Source organism: Monopterus albus, unplaced genomic scaffold, assembly GCF_001952655.1.
Source record: "Monopterus albus unplaced genomic scaffold, M_albus_1.0 scaffold205.1, whole genome shotgun sequence".
Classification (NCBI taxonomy): domain Eukaryota; kingdom Metazoa; phylum Chordata; class Actinopteri; order Synbranchiformes; family Synbranchidae; genus Monopterus; species Monopterus albus.
In genome coordinates, this window is record NW_018128085.1 from 391555 (window position 1) to 407300 (window position 15746).

Below are 15746 nucleotides of genomic sequence, written 5' to 3' on the forward strand. Positions count from 1 at the left end.
GTTCTCCAAATTCAAAAACAAGGGGAAAGACCCAGCAGTAAGTTGATGTTTAAGGCTTGTTAAGGTAATAGTTTAAAGAATTTAAACATCTTGACTTCTTGCAGAAACTTCGAGAGAAAAGAATTTCGGAGTGTGTGGAGCTGCGCAAAGCGCACAAGGATGAAAATTTTTCGAAGCGAAGAAATATTACCCTGTCGTCTCTCCCAGACGAGGACGCTCTTTCCCCTGGCCATAGCTCCAGCGAGGTCTGTTTATAAACCTTTTAGGCACTTAATTCAAAGTAGCTTATTCTCTAACAGTTGGTTGTCGTTTAGGAGACCTTATCCATTAAGGAGATCATTAGAGAAGTGAACTGCGACAGCAAGGCGTCTCAACTTCGGGGTTGTCAGGCAGCCAGGTGAGCTCTTTGAATGAAGATTTACACCGTCTGCACTTAATCAAGAGTAAAATTTGCTTTTATCCGTCCTAGCTCATAAATTGAATACCCGTTTGGTTTTTGGACTATCTGGGAAAACATTTGGGGGATGCCATCTGGGGCTTTGGGAAACTTTGGGTGTTCTGAATTTTCATTAAGCTGCCTCACAAGAAATTGGATAATTGAACATTTTCCTCTGGTGTTTGATCCACTGATCCTGAGATAAGAGTATTTTATCCACCCTTTCTTCAGGAAGCTGCTTTCCCAAGAGCATAGCCCTCCTCTGAAGGAGATCATAGATGCTGGTCTGCTGTCCAAATTTGTGTCCTTTCTGGCTATGGATGATGTGCCGTCTCTGCAGTTTGAAGCAGCTTGGGCGCTTACCAACATTGCATCTGGAACATCTTGGCATACACAACAGGTGTTAACACTAAACTAAAACTTGTGAAGCACACAAACGGCTTAACGTGACCATCTCTGAGTAACCCAAGTTCTCATGGTTTGTGAGGGGCTAAGAAGTCTTGCTTTGAACTGCTCTTTCTGGTTAAATTTGAACCACTTTCTGTCCTTAGGTGGTGGAACATGGAGCGGTACCAGCCTTCATCTCTCTGCTAGCTTCACCGATGCTGCACATCAGTGAACAGGCTGTGTGGGCTCTTGGAAACATTGCAGGTAAAATATCAAATTCAAAAATGTTTTGTCTAATTTCAGTGAATACCAAATATATGAGAAATAATTTCTGTCCAGTTGATTACTAAGTGGTTTGCCTCCTTATGGGCTACCAGCTCAGAGTGAGAAGAGACGCTGACTCATGTCTCAGTTTAATGTGTTCTGCTTTGCACTGTGAAGGGGTCAGTGTTGGATATGTTCAGTAATGGTGCACTTAATGGTTCACTGTGGCTTGTTGTACTAAATCACAATGTAACTACTTGAAGGTGATGGTGCAACATATCGAGACATCCTGATTGAATGCAATGTCATCCCAGCCTTACTGGCCCGCATCACACCAGACACACCGGTAAGTCAAATGATGGCTCTCCATTGTGCATCCAAGTGCTCTTTTCCTAGCCCCCCCCCCCCCAAGTTGTGGGGCAGCTTTATTTGTGCCAGAGGCCAATTGCTTTATTTTGTTCTTCAACTTGTACTGCAATTTTAGCTACATAACCCACCAACTTAATTAAACGGGCCTACGCTGAAGCTTACCCCACAGGCTTAGCATTGTGCTGACTCAAACAGTTAAGTGTGAAGGCTGATGCAGGAGAACAGGTGACATCTTTAAAATCCCCTGTTTCATGTTGTCCTAACACATGCAGGACGCTCAAACACTTCTAGTAACTACTGTGGCCTAGCCTCAAGCAGAGATAGAAAGTGAGGGTACAGAGTTCTAATGCTGTTTGGAGCCACAACCTTGCAACTTGGTGTTCATGCCAAATTTGAAGTCCTAATTATAAGGGGGGTGGCATGGAAAGCGATTGTGCCTGAAATCTGTTATTAAACTATAATGGCCATGGTGTCAACAGAACTATGATGCGCACAATCTCATCTGTCTCCCTCCATTCATCGTCCTGTACTCTGACCTTAACAGACTCAAACTTTGCATAGCTCCCCTAGAGCCATGTTTAGTAGTAGTAGTAGTAGTAGTAGTAGGTAAAATGACTTGCCCTTTAAGAGGTGAACGTTGGGTAGTCATTCAGTGTAAATGTCACTGCTGTGTACGTTTTATCACCCCAGGTTGGCTATCTGCGTAACCTAACATGGACATTGTCCAACCTGTGCCGGAATAAGAACCCATCTCCACCCTTGTCTGCAGTCATGCAGGTAATGAATAACTAACAGCATGAGTCTTGTATTGGCAAGATGACTAACGTGCTAACTTTTGTCCTCTCCCCAGCTGCTTCCATCTCTGATCCAGCTGCTCCATCTCAGTGACTCAAACATTTTGTCTGATGCATGCTGGGCCATCTCCTACCTCTCAGATGGAGATAATGACCGTATTGATATTGTAGTGAAAACTGGAATCATTCCTCGCCTGGTAGAACTCATGGACCACAAGGAGCTCAGAGTTATGGTATGAACTCAAATTCCTAAGTGTTCTCAGGCACTATCCACAACATTGTGGACTATAAAATACAGCTCATTGAGCCATGCCCTTCTCCCACTTTTCTGTCTGACCTCCAGATCCCAGCTCTTCGTGCCATTGGGAACATTGTGAGTGGCTCTGACCTGCAGACCCAGATGGTGATTGATGCGGGTGTTCTGAACATGCTGCCCAAATTGATGAAGCACCCACGGGCCAGTCTGCAGAAGGAGGCGGCGTGGGCCTTGTCAAACATCGCTGCAGGACCCTCTAAGCAAATCCAACAGCTCATCACCTGTGGCTTGCTCCCTCCTTTGGTAGAACTCCTCAGAAAGGTGAGTAAATTGTGAACTACTGCAGAAATGATTTTTGCAGGAATAGCATAGGTGACGGCAGTAAATGAGGCTTTAACTTTATCTAGCTGCTGGAAATTTGACATGCTGCACTGTAATTTAATGTATTTTAGAAACTTGCTACTTGTGATCTAGAATACGTCTGGATGCCTGGCAATGGTATCCTTTGATACGATAAACTCATTGTACGACTATTAAATGTTATGTTGGAGCATCTTGCCATTTATAAAGAGCTGCAGTTCTAAAATCGTTGTCACTTGATGGCAAAAACAGAACATGCTTTGCTCATTTCTTCTCAGGGAGACTTCAAGACTCAAAGGGAGGCAGTGTGGGCAGTGACAAACTTTACCAGTGGGGGTACTGTGGAGCAGGTGGTCCAATTGGTGCAGTATGGAGCCCTGGAGGCAATCCTCAACCTGCTGCAGGTCAAAGATGCTAAAGTCATTCGGGTGATACTGGATGCCATCAGCAACATCTTTATGGTATGGGTGGAAAACATCACCTTTAGCATCCAGTTGGTCTTTATGTATAACTGACTCGATGGGTCGGTGACTAGAAATGACTTCAGTTGCTGCGCATGGCTTTTCAGGCAGCGGAGAGGATTGGCGAGACGGAGAAGCTCTGTCTGCTGGTTGAGGAGCTGGGAGGACTGGATCGCATTGAGATGCTGGTGAACCATGACAATGATGTGGTGTACCAGGCTGCACACAACCTCATCAAGAAGTACTTTAATAACGCAAGTAGCATGGTCAATCTTAACTTGTCATTTTAATAGTGCATCTGTTTTGACACTAACGCGTGAGCGGCTCTTCAATTTTCCTCATTGTGGAGCATAACACTTGTAAGTTCTTAACCTGTGTTAAACTTGTCTCTAAAGGGGCGGTATATAGAAATGGCGGAATGTCTATTTGCAGTTTTGAAATTGTGGTTACTTTTTCCCTTCCTTCTAGGAGGAGATTGAGACAGTCGAGGTTCATGCTACTGGACTTGAGTGCTCTGATGTTCAAATAAGCTTTCACTTTTAAATTCAAAACTTTGATTCATGTTGAATAAAATGGCTTATTGTATATTAACACAAGTGTATTTGAGTCTGACTAAAAATAAGTGCAGCACTGGCAAACTAAGCAACAACACTACATATGTACAACAGTGACTTAAAATAATTTGACCATGTGTCACTGTCAGTATTCAAAACGAGGGCTACCATGAAGTTGACAAGCACAGCATGGACAACGACTAACCTCAACTCTTGCAGTGAGACTGAGCTGCTGATTATCTCTGCATATTTCTAAATGGCTGCAGCCACTCAATGGGTCCCTTGTTAAGCTAGAGACTTTTAGATGAAGACTGGAACAAGAGAATCCATTTATGTGAAATGAACTGGTTAACGTGCTGTTGAATATTCAGAGGCTGGGTTTTAAGTGACTTGTACTGTTGGAACATACATTGGCCCTGCAGGGCTGGGTTACACTTCAGTTTTAGCTAGATGTGAAGGAGTGTAGCTCTTATGTTTTCCTCTGTGGCTGCATTATGAATGCTCATTGTCAAAACTGAAATTTTTGTCAGTAAAGCTACTAGGTGACAGAACTTGGTAACAACAATTGGAGACCCAGAGGAATTCCAAAGCCAATGTATCTTTTGAACTGGTTCAGTGAATGAATTTTCACATCATGAACTACACTGAACTTTGCTAATTGCAGTCAGCTAAACTTGCAATTTTTATATTAAATGGACAGCTGAACAAGCATTTAAGGGGACTTTCCACAGAGCCTCATGTGATTGCATGCATTTCAGACTGATTCTGTGGAAATTAATTGGATCTTTAAGGTTTCGGTTTTGACTTCTATGGAAGTGTCACTGTTCTGACAAATGAGTTCCAACTACGTATGATTGTGCAATTCAGTGCAACACTTGTGCCTTAACACATTGGTTTATGAAACTTCTTAAAATGTATAAATTGAGGTCTTAACTATATGTTCCTAATATTTTGACCATGTACAGTGCCTTGCGAAAGTATTCGGCCCCCTTGAACTTTGCGACCTTTTGCCACATTTCAGGCTTCAAACATAAAGATATAAAACTGTAATTTTTTGTGAAGAATCAACAACAAGTGGGACACAATCATGAAGTGGAACGAAATTTATTGGATATGTCAAACTTTTTTAACAAATAAAAAACTGAAAAATTGGGCGTGCAAAATTATTCAGCCCCTTTACTTTCAGTGCAGCAAACTCTCTCCAGAAGTTCAGTGAGGATCTCTGAATGATCCAATGTTGACCTAAATGACTAATGATGATAAATAGAATCCACCTGTGTGTAATCAAGTCTCCGTATAAATGCACCTGCACTGTGATAGTCTCAGAGGTCTGTTTAAAGCGCAGAGAGCATCATGAAGAACAAGGAACACACCAGGCAGGTCCGAGATACTGTTGTGGAGAAGTTTAAAGCCGGATTTGGATACAAAAAGATTTCCCAAGCTTTAAACATCCCAAGGAGCACTGTGCAAGCGATAATATTGAAATGGAAGGAGTATCAGACCACTGCAAATCTACCAAGACCTGGCCGTCCCTCTAAACTTTCAGCTCATACAAGGAGAAGACTGATCAGAGATGCAGGCAAGAGGCCCATGATCACTCTGGATGAACTGCAGCGATCTACAGCTGAGGTGGGAGACTCTGTCCATAGGACAACAGTCAGTCGTATACTGCACAAATCTGGCCTTTATGGAAGAGTGGCAAGAAGAAAGCCATTTCTTAAAGATATCCATAAAAAGTGTCGTTTAAAGTTTGCCACAAGCCACCTGGGAGACACACCAAACATGTGGAAGAAGGTGCTCTGGTCAGATGAAACCAAAATCGAACTTTTTGGCAACAATGCAAAATGTTATGTTTGGCGTAAAAGCAACACAGCTCATCACCCTGAACACACCATCCCCACTGTCAAACATGGTGGTGGCAGCATCATGGTTTGGGCCTGCTTTTCTTCAGCAGGGACAGGGAAGATGGTTAGAATTGATGGGAAGATGGATGGAGCCAAATACAGGACCATTCTGGAAGGAAACTTGATGGAGTCTGCAAAAGACCTGAGACTGGGACGGAGATTTGTCTTCCAACAAGACAATGATCCAAAACATAAAGCCAAATCTACAATGGAATGGTTCACAACTAAACATATCCAGGTGTTAGAATGGTCAAGTCAAAGTCCAGACCTGAATCCAATCGAGAATCTGTGGAAAGAACTGAAAACTGCTGTTCACAAACGCTCTCCATCCAATCTCACTGAGCTCGAGCTGTTTTGCAAGGCGGAATGGGCAAAAATTTCAGTCTCTTGATGTGCAAAACTGTTAGAGACATACCCCAAGCGACTTACAGCTGTAATCGCAGCAAAAGGTGGCGCTACAAAGTATTAACTTAAGGGGGCTGAATAATTTTGCACGCCCAATTTTTCAGTTTTTTATTTGTTAAAAAAGTTTGAAATATCCAATAAATTTCGTTCCACTTCATGATTGTGTCCCACTTGTTGTGGATTCTTCACAAAAAATTACAGTTTTATATCTTTATGTTTGAAGCCTGAAATGTGGCAAAAGGTCGCAAAGTTCAAGGGGGCCGAATACTTTCGCAAGGCACTGTATGTAGCTGGGCAGGGCAAAAATATAGGAACCTAAATGTAATGTAGACCAGTACAAACCTTTAATGAGGACCTCAAACTGAGTTTGTAAATTTATGACAATTGCACAACATTTTGAGCTCCATAAACACAGATGTTAAGGTGGAAGTGTTGCATTGAAGTGCATGCAGGTGTAACTAAAGCAGCTGAGTGTATTTAGAAGTAGGGTTTGTGGTGTAAACATTCAAACAAGGGTTTTGTCAATAGCAGGCTTCTGGCTTCTTGTTGCTCATTAAACAGTCATTTAAACAGTTAATGACTCTGCAATTTATTTTTGGTCTAAAGTCATACCTGATCCATTTAAAGTATTTCTTTAGAGAAACGTTCTCATTACACATAGAGAACATTGGCAGCAGTTTCCCTTATTTCTTCAGAATAAATTATTTCTGATTCTGTCACTTGTACCAGGCATGTGAAACCAAAACTGTCTGTGTGGCTGGATACCACTTGGAAGTATACTCTGTGTGTGTGTGTGTGTGTATATAGATATACGTTTTGTAATATGGGGAAACAAACCTTCTAACCTTGCAATTTTGATTTTTCAGTATTGATGAAACTGTCAGAGAAAACCTGGGGAAGTTCTTGGTAATGTGGAGGTTTTGAGGGACAGGATGGCAGTTTTTACCCCACCCCTCTTGTATACACACCCACACCAGCTCGGACATAAAAGGCCACATCTAGGCCAACGACTTCACTCACCGGCTCAGAAAGTTGCCTCAGCTGCTTCCTGGTAAGATCGGTCAGGATTATGTCATTTTAAATTTTCTTTTGTACATTTTATTTGCAGCGTGTCATGTTGGTAGATTTTATCATTATGGAATGACAAAACTTTATTTTTGTGATACTGTAATGTTAGTGATTTTTAAAATAAGGAAAGTGTTTCTGCCTGTAACAGACTTGTCAATGAATTACAATATACATGCTCTGACTTGTTTATTGCAATTACTAAAACTAAAAATTGCTTTAAATCAGGTATCGTCACTGACGTTGGACATGTTCTTTGTTGTCCTCTGCTGCCTCTATATAGCAAGATCTCTGAATGCAGAGACGGTAAGTTAACGTTTAATATCAATTGATGTTATTTCAACATGTTGGAAGAACTGTACTAAAGTTATTTTATATGTAGTTTTTTTTTTTATTCAACAAATCCCATGAAAACCAACAATGTATTCATCTATCATTTAGTACTTTGACTTCCATACTTCCAATAACCTTAATAAGACTAAAGTCTTCAAAAATGGCTACAATTTTTTTTAAAAAGCACTCGGATTAACAAGATACCAGACTACTGAAACAGTAGAACATAGTGCATTTGTTTGGAGCTTTTTCACCTACAAATGAATGTTAATTTGGTATTATCACAGCAGGACAGTGTATATGGGATTGATTCAAAATAGAGTACACCGTGCATGCTCACGGCAATGAAGGAACACGTCAACCAGTGTGGTTCGCTGACATGTTAGGTTTTAGACAATTAACAATGCAGCTCTATGGCATAAAGTAACAAGATATTTTGGCTTTGGGCCACAGAGGAAATGGTTCGTTAGTAGGATTAATTCATTGTTTTGTTTTTTAGGGTTCATGGGATTTGTTTAGATAAGAAAAAATGTAAAATATCAGCCTCCTCATCAGTATTTGAAATTACACCTGCTGATGTCTCACTGGAGTAATGGCTGCAGTATCAGCCACAGATCATGAGAAATCTAACAGTACTTGCAGATGTTCACTGTTTTTGCCAGCCACTGGCTTTTGACTTTTTATGTAGATAGCAGTTACTGTCAAATTTAATTTTGCAACACAATCTAAATCATTTAAATGAATTAACTGGATTAAAATAACCCACTACGCTTCACATTTAAGAGTAAACTCCACACAGGGTACTCGGAGAAAAAACTTAGGACATGGTAATATTTCTCTTTCAATTTAAAACATGGCCAGATGTTGGTGTTTTAAAATGCATTTAATGGTGACTTCTCAGTCTCTTAACTTCGTTATCTTTCTGCAGTTGTCTGAAAAGGACACCACAAAAGTCCTTTTGAAAGGTTCTGATGTCCAGAAATTGGATGCTGCAACTTCACCTCTACCAGAGGCTACATTGGCCCCCCCATTAGGCTCTGAAGATCCTGTACAGGCTCAGAATATCACCACCCAGGCTGCCAAGCAGAAAATCACAGGTGCCTCACTGAAGTCCTGGTCCATCAGCATCCCTCTGAGCTTGTCTCCAGACTCTGTGGATGACATGTATTATGGTTGCTCCCAGAAGATGCTCATCAAAGTGCAACAACACTACCTCCCTCGAAGCACCAGGGAAGCGCTGCACACCACATACACAAAATTATGTGCCATTAAAGCCATGAAAACTAAGGACATCTATGACCCTCTGTCCTGGAATCACTTCAGGGCTCTGTGTGCCTACACAGCAGGGTCCTATGATGAGTTAAACCGAGCCGTCCGCAAAGGGAAGGCCTCCTACAAGACCTCGTTTGAGTTCCACGCCCTCCACTTCCTGCTGTCTGATGCCATTCGGCTCCTGAAACTCAACCAAAGGAGCTGCTACACTACCTACCGGAGAAGCAAACTGCTCTTCACCGGGGAAGCTGGACAGACCATCCGCTTCGGCTCCTTTGCCTCCAGCTCCTTGACCAAGAACCTGCGCCACTTTGGACAGAGGACCTGCTTTGAGATCCACACGTGTTTTGGTGCCCACCTCAAGTCCTACTCTGAGTTTGACTCTGACGAGGATGAAGTACTGATTCCTCCATATGAAATGTTCAGCATCGTCTCTGTTGATGTGTCAGGAGAGAACGACTTGGACTGTGATGTCGTCTACAAGCTTGAGACCGCTGGGGTTTACAGCAGCCTCAACTGCCAGGCTGTGAACCTTTAAAGCTCTTCAGTCTTCAGGGCTTTAGTTTTAACAGTATCATTTGTTACTTTGATACACTAGTCAGTTTTGCTATACTTCATTGTCTTAAATGTATTTAAAACCAGTTGACAGTTTCCTCTTGAGCTGGAAGCAGTAGCTGATGAAACAATCACACCACAGAGTCCATTCAGTTGTGACAGACTCCTTTGTCATGTACCTTTTTGTTTTTTTTAATTGAAGCACAAATTATAGACTACTGTGAATAAAACAATTCAGGACTACTAAAATTGTAAGTTACATGTATTTGTGTTTATTTGCTCATGCCCCTTTGTTCTTTAAAACCACGAGTCAGTCGGCCTGTGAATTCCTCTAACAGGAAAGTAGCAAAGTTAGAGGAAAATAATGCTAAGTCTGAGAAACAATCTGTTTTTGACACTGTAGGCACATTTACTGAAAAGCCAACTGATACTAGCTACTTTCTCTTCATGGCCTATGACTACGTACAACTAGATTATACTAAAACTCTACGAGAGAAAACTTTGATATCTCAGGGACCTACTCAAATCCATTTAATACACAAGTCACTCCATAAATAAGCATAGGCATAGCATCAGAGTAGAATATCCCTGGTTTCTACCTGTACAAAAATCTAGAAATGCAAACATGTCCAGGATGATTTTAGGAATGCATCTACAAAAGGGGACTAGAGGGCAATGCACGCTGGGGACGTCACCTAACACCTGTAACACACTCTGGGAGCGGTGCAAATTGCAGGACTACCAAAATGGCTGAGTATTTCAGTATTTCGTTACTGCGACGTATCAATGCCAGGCAAATAGGACAATAGCGAATCCTTGATGTGAGCTTTGTGATTGCAACCTATAAAATACCTTCCAGTCTCAATATAACAAAAAAAAAAGTCAGTTTGTATTGCTACCTTAATTTTCTGCTAACACTTCAGTTTGTTTTTATAAAAAAAAAAAATCAAGCTAAATTATCTCAACTTTAATGTGACATAGCATTTTCAGATATCTCCATTTATTTTACAATGTTATTTTCAATCTCATTATAGTCACTTATGAAAAACAAGCTAATTTCTGAGCAGACCCCCTCACCTGTCTTTTATCATCATGTTTTCTGGACAATGACTGTGAAATTTAATCTGCTGTACTGCCAGAATTCCCCGTGCATTAGGCCACAGTGACGGGACTCATAACCTAATGCAGCTGAGGTGAATAAGGCCACAAAAGGTGATGAAAATTGAGCTTTAGGATCTAGACCTGACACCCCTCAACAAAATTCATGTTTTGTTTTTTTTTCTTAGCGCTAAGATCTGTTCAAGTGGGCCCCACAGTTCACAGCTTTACGCAAGACAGCAAGTGTTTCAATATTGCACCTTCCTGGAGTTGCCCAATGTAAGAGGGAAAGAACCAGAAAGTTATTGCTAAAATATACACTAATTCTGAGTCAGTGTTTAAAAACGCTGTGGTCAGTACCCGGCGTTTGAAATAGAAATTACACAGTAAGTATGACACATGAAGATGGGTTGGCCCCTATGTGACCTGAACAAAATGGCTCTTCTTAATGCGCTAGAAGAAATAAATAGCAGGAAAAGAAAACTACTGGAAGGGGAGTGGGTTTGTGAACCACCAAACATCTTCTCCTAGTAGGATCAGTCTGTAACTGTCAGTGAGTGTGCACTCATCTACATTTTCTCGTAGGACAGTTCATGTCCACAGGTGGTGCAGGTTTTCTTGTAGAGGTCCTCCTCTGGATCCACCACCTCCTCTGGTCCATACTGATGCTGGTGAATGCTGGTGTCTTTGGTCCACACGCTGCTCCTCACCGCCCGGCGCAGCTCTGGCACACAAACGCTCATGTTTTAACCATCCGCACTGTAACTGATGTGTCATTTGAGAGTTTTGGATACAAACCTTTGACTTTCTTGTTGAAGCGCTTCTGCTTCTGCACCTCTCTGTTCTCTTCTCTTGTCTCCCTGGCTTCCTCCAAAGCCTCCTCTGATCTCCACACCTCCATACATCTCTTCTCCACCTGGAGTATATGCACAAACACCCACCGCTCAGACAGGCTCAAACAAAAAAATGTGTCACTGTCAGATATTGAATGGGGTAAAACTGTAAAACTCTCTCCAGAGAATTAAAAATTAGCTGAAATTAAAATTATTCAGACTTTTTTTTTTTTTTTACTAATGGACTTTAGTAATGTGTGACGATATACACTCACCAGCCACTTTAACTGTATGCACTTCGGTGCAACACTTCCACCTTAACATCTGTTCTATTGTCATCATGTAGAAGTTCAATTACATGGTTATTATTGAGGTCATAGTTAAAGGTGCTGTTGTACTGGACTACATTATTTTCAAAAAGGTGCCTCTATATTTTTGTCCTCCCCAGCTACATAATGAGAGTCAGAATATTAGGAACATCTCAATATAATGTAGCATTGTTGTTACCACTTTGTTGTGTAACAAAGTGACAGGCTCTCTCCCTAAATGTTCTCCAGGAAAACCAAGTTTAATTATATATTTTATTATAAAACCCCAAGACCCAGCCTTTTTCTATTTTTCTTTGTTTCCTCTCTTTGTACTGTTTAGTGATATATACATGGGAATATTCTGAGGAAATACATACTACGTAAATTGTACAAATATTAATTTACTGTAAAATTGCAGTGAACAGTATACAGTGAATTCAGAAGGTTTTCAGACCCTTTCAAGACTTCCACATTTTGTTATGTTTCAGACTCGTGTCAAATTGGATTCAGTTTGTTTTCTCATCATTCTGATGAACTATATCATTTACGTAAGTATTCAGACCCTTTGTTTGGACACTTGCAGTTGGGCTCTGCTGCACCCTATTCCTATCAATGGTTGTTGAGATGCTTCAACAGTGTGATTAGAGTCCACCTGTGGCTAATGCGCTGGATATAATTAGGAAAGACACACCCGTCTGTATAAAGTCTCACAGGAAAGGACGGTGTCAAGACAGATCTGGAGAAGGATACAAGAACATTTCTGCAGCACTCGGCATAGGAGCCTCCATCATTCTCAAATGGAAGAGATGTGGAACCAGCATCTGTCTTCATAGATCTGGCTGCCCAGCAAAACGGAGTAATCAGGTACAAAGGGCCTTGGTCAGACAGGCGACCAAGAACCCAAGGGTCACTATGAATGAGGTCCAGAGTTACTTTTGGGAGATGGGAGAACTTTACAGGAGGACAACCATCAGTGCAGCACTCCACCAATCAGGCCTCTATCACAGAGTGGCCAGACAGTAGCCATTCCTCTCTAAAAGGCATCTGACAGCCTGCTGGGCGTTTGCCAAAAGGCAGCTGAGCAACTCTCAGGTCATAAGGATCAAAATCATCTGGTCTAATGAAACAAAGCCTGAACTATTTGGCCACAATTGCCAACAGCGTGTGTGGAGAAAACCAGGCACTGAGAATCACCTCACTAATACCATCCCTACAGTGAAACACCGTGGTGTCAGCATGAGACTGTGGGGAGGTTTTTATGTGACTGAGACTGGGCTGGTCAGGATGGATGCAGAAATATACAAAATGAAGGAAAAGCTCCTCCAGAGTGCTCAGGCTGGGGTGAAAGTTTATATTTCAACAAGAAAATATTCAGGAAAACTCTGTGAAAGTCCAGGATTGGCCCAGCCAGAATCTGGACCTGAACCCAACAGAGTATCTCTGGAGAGACCTGAAAATGGCTGTACACCAACGTTCCCCATCCAACCTGGCTGACCTGGAACGATTCTGCCAAGAATGGTAGAAATGTCCCAAAAAAAAGTGCCAAGCTTGCAGCTTTATTTTCAAAAAGACTTGAGGCTGTCATTGCTGCCAAAGATGCTCTAAGCAAGTACTAAGAGAAGCATCTGAAGACTTATGTAAAAGGGATATTTCAGTCTTTTACCTTTAATACATTTACAAAACACTGTTTTCACTTTACCATTGTGAGTATCATGAGTCTGAAACATAACAAAATGTGGAAAACTTGAAAGGGTCCAAATACTTTCTGAATAATGTATTAGAGTAGACTTTAATTCTTCAGTTGTGTTGCCTACTGTATGCTGAGTAACATCACATCATCTAAAAATATTTAATAATATAACATTTAAGACATTTACAGTAACATAGAAGAGCAACAAATCCCTTGACTGAAAGCCTTAAACCAATCAATTGGTTATCAAAACTGTGGATTTATTTACTTTTTATTCTAATTGATTGAACAACTAATTATTTCAGCACTACTTTGGTTTGTTTGGGGCCTGATGTCATTATTTATATTGTGGTCTGTCAAAAAACAAATTTACATCCTTCATTGATGCCGTTACCACACATTTGGTGACACTACAAGGTGTTGAAACTATTAAACACAAAACTACAATATGAGCTTGCTTCATTTTTGGTAATGATAATCACTTTATTTGGCCAAGTATGTTATGTTTGATTTTAACTAATGTGGTTATCAGCAGAGGGCTTGTTTGCTGTCTGCTATATTTTTCCTAAAGTGCCCTTTTTGTGCCAGTCAAATCTTAAATGTTCATTAAAACATATGATGTGTTTGTTTTAGAGTAGTGAAAACTGATTGGTACCTATTTACAGATGCTGCAATATGAAGCCATTCTTCCGCAATTCAGTGTTTATAGTCAGCTGCATGCCATTCAGATCTCCTATATTTCAAATGTTACGTTACAATAAATGTTTTGGATTTTTTTAGGCTATGAATATGAAAAGTAGCAAAACAATCTCTGCTAAACATCAACATTAGTCAATATGGGAATTTTTTTTTAATGTTTTTTCCTCCTAGAACTATCACCACACACTTGTCCACAGTCCATACCTGTAGTTTGAGGTAGAGCTTCATGTCCCCCCAGCGTGCGTTGTGAGGATTTTTCTTCAGTATAAACCTGAGTGGAGGTTCTCGCTTGTCCAGGTCGCAGTCCTTCAGGAGGTAACGCTTCTTGGCCTCAGTTCTGGAGATGAGCTTGTGCTTCTCCTCGTTGTCTCTGATGAGAAAGATGTTTAAATTGTTTGTATTTAAACAATCTGGTTGTATTCTGGACATAAAAAAAAACTATATTTCAGATATTTTGTGAATATTCCTGTGCATTCAAATGGCAAAAATCGAAAGTTTCATTTCTGTGAAGAAAAAAAGCTTAATCTTTGTATAGTAACACAGAACATAATGATGTTCTTGAGAGCAGTATGACATTTTCTGATAGAGATCGGAGGTATTGACCAACTAAATTCAAAATGGACCTGATTGCTGAATGGGTTCAGCTTAATAACATTTTAATTTCAGGACAAACGGTGCATGGCTGCCAGTTTTGCACCTGAATATGCACATTGCTTCTTGGGATTGTAGGAAGAGAAAAGTGTTTTTACAGTAATTCTGATGTAAATAGTACCTGCACTGGTCACAAACCGCCAGGTCAAAGCTGTTGCTGAGGTAGGAGTCCATAAAGGGCTTCTGGCAGTCATCGCACACCAGGTATTCTGGTTCAATGACTGGAGCTGGAAATAAATCACAGACATGTGTATGTCAGTGTCAGTGCCAGTGCATGTGTAAGTAACCACACACGCGTGTACGCGGACACGCACCTAGCTGATGCACCACCTTCTTGACCTGCTCTTCCTTTCCGTCCCCCTCCTCCTCGATAAAGAAGCCCGCGCCGGAGTCGATGGTTTTGCAGACTTTGGCCGAGGTTGCGCCCTCAACGGCGGACAAAGGGCGGCTCGCTAGTCGGGCTTGCCGGAGCATCAACGCGCGCTGCCGGTTCCTCTCGATTTTAGCCCGAATCGCTGCAGACAGCTGGGGCTTGGGACTCTGTTCCAAACCAGGCCCAGCGGCACCCACCCCCTCGGACCCTGACGGCTCCATAGTCCTTCAAATAACGACCATCACATGGAAATGAATGAAATTACTGCAGACCGCTGCCGTTTCGCTCAATGTGAAATGCAGTCCATGGCTGTTACAAAACAACCAGCAGAAGGCATCCGGCTTCCGGCTTCTTCTTCGTCCTCTTCTTCTTCTTCTATCTTTTAGGTTCTTTACCGCCACCTCGCGACTTCGGGCGGTGGAGGACCAGAGTTAAAATCCCACTCACGAGTGATCAAAGAAAAACCTACTGTATCTGCCTCCTGAACAAGTTCATCGCTGTCTTGATATTAAAAATCTGGATTCTAGCCTGAGACCTTTAGTTATTGGCTTTGCTGATTATAAACATCACACCCCATGATTGCATGGTTACTTTGTGGGTAGCACCAGACTTTTGAAAATAATATTCCTATATGTACAGTAAAAATGGTTTTTGGAAGCTGAAATTGCTCCCTTTACCC

At 41.4% G+C, this 15746-nt stretch overlaps 3 protein-coding genes across 4 annotated transcripts; 2 read left to right on the forward strand and 1 right to left on the reverse strand.

Annotated features, from left to right (window-relative positions):
* Position 1: 1 nt before the first annotated feature.
* kpna7 (karyopherin alpha 7 (importin alpha 8)) lies at positions 2-3918 on the forward strand (the record flags this gene model as incomplete). The annotated part of the gene is made up of 12 exons (XM_020618455.1): positions 2-37; positions 105-245; positions 315-397; positions 668-836; positions 988-1087; positions 1351-1433; positions 2147-2233; positions 2307-2483; positions 2594-2827; positions 3145-3327; positions 3435-3581; positions 3796-3918. Coding segments are annotated over 12 exons (1515 nt in total), but the record flags the coding sequence as incomplete, so codon positions are not given.
* Positions 3919-7062: 3144 nt separating this feature from the next.
* Positions 7063-10361, forward strand: LOC109970709 (NAD(P)(+)--arginine ADP-ribosyltransferase 2-like). Its single transcript, XM_020618460.1, has 3 exons — positions 7063-7241; positions 7484-7561; positions 8517-10361. Exons 2-3 carry the CDS (start codon positions 7505-7507, stop codon positions 9396-9398), a joined length of 939 nt encoding a protein of 312 aa, XP_020474116.1. The 5' UTR covers positions 7063-7241; positions 7484-7504; the 3' UTR covers positions 9399-10361.
* xpa (xeroderma pigmentosum, complementation group A) lies at positions 8652-15430 on the reverse strand. Of its 2 annotated transcripts, XM_020618461.1 has the most exons (6): positions 15009-15430; positions 14816-14921; positions 14248-14413; positions 11312-11429; positions 11087-11237; positions 8652-8739 (listed from the first exon to the last, which is right to left on the reverse strand). In XM_020618461.1, the coding sequence occupies exons 1-6, from the start codon at positions 15286-15288 to the stop codon at positions 8691-8693; spliced, it is 870 nt and encodes a 289-aa protein (XP_020474117.1). In that variant the 5' UTR covers positions 15289-15430; the 3' UTR covers positions 8652-8690. The 2 variants fall into 2 exon arrangements, with proteins under 2 accessions (XP_020474117.1, XP_020474118.1); XM_020618462.1 differs by lacking the exon at positions 8652-8739 and having other exon boundaries at positions 9665-11237; positions 15009-15429.
* Positions 15431-15746: the final 316 nt, after the last annotated feature.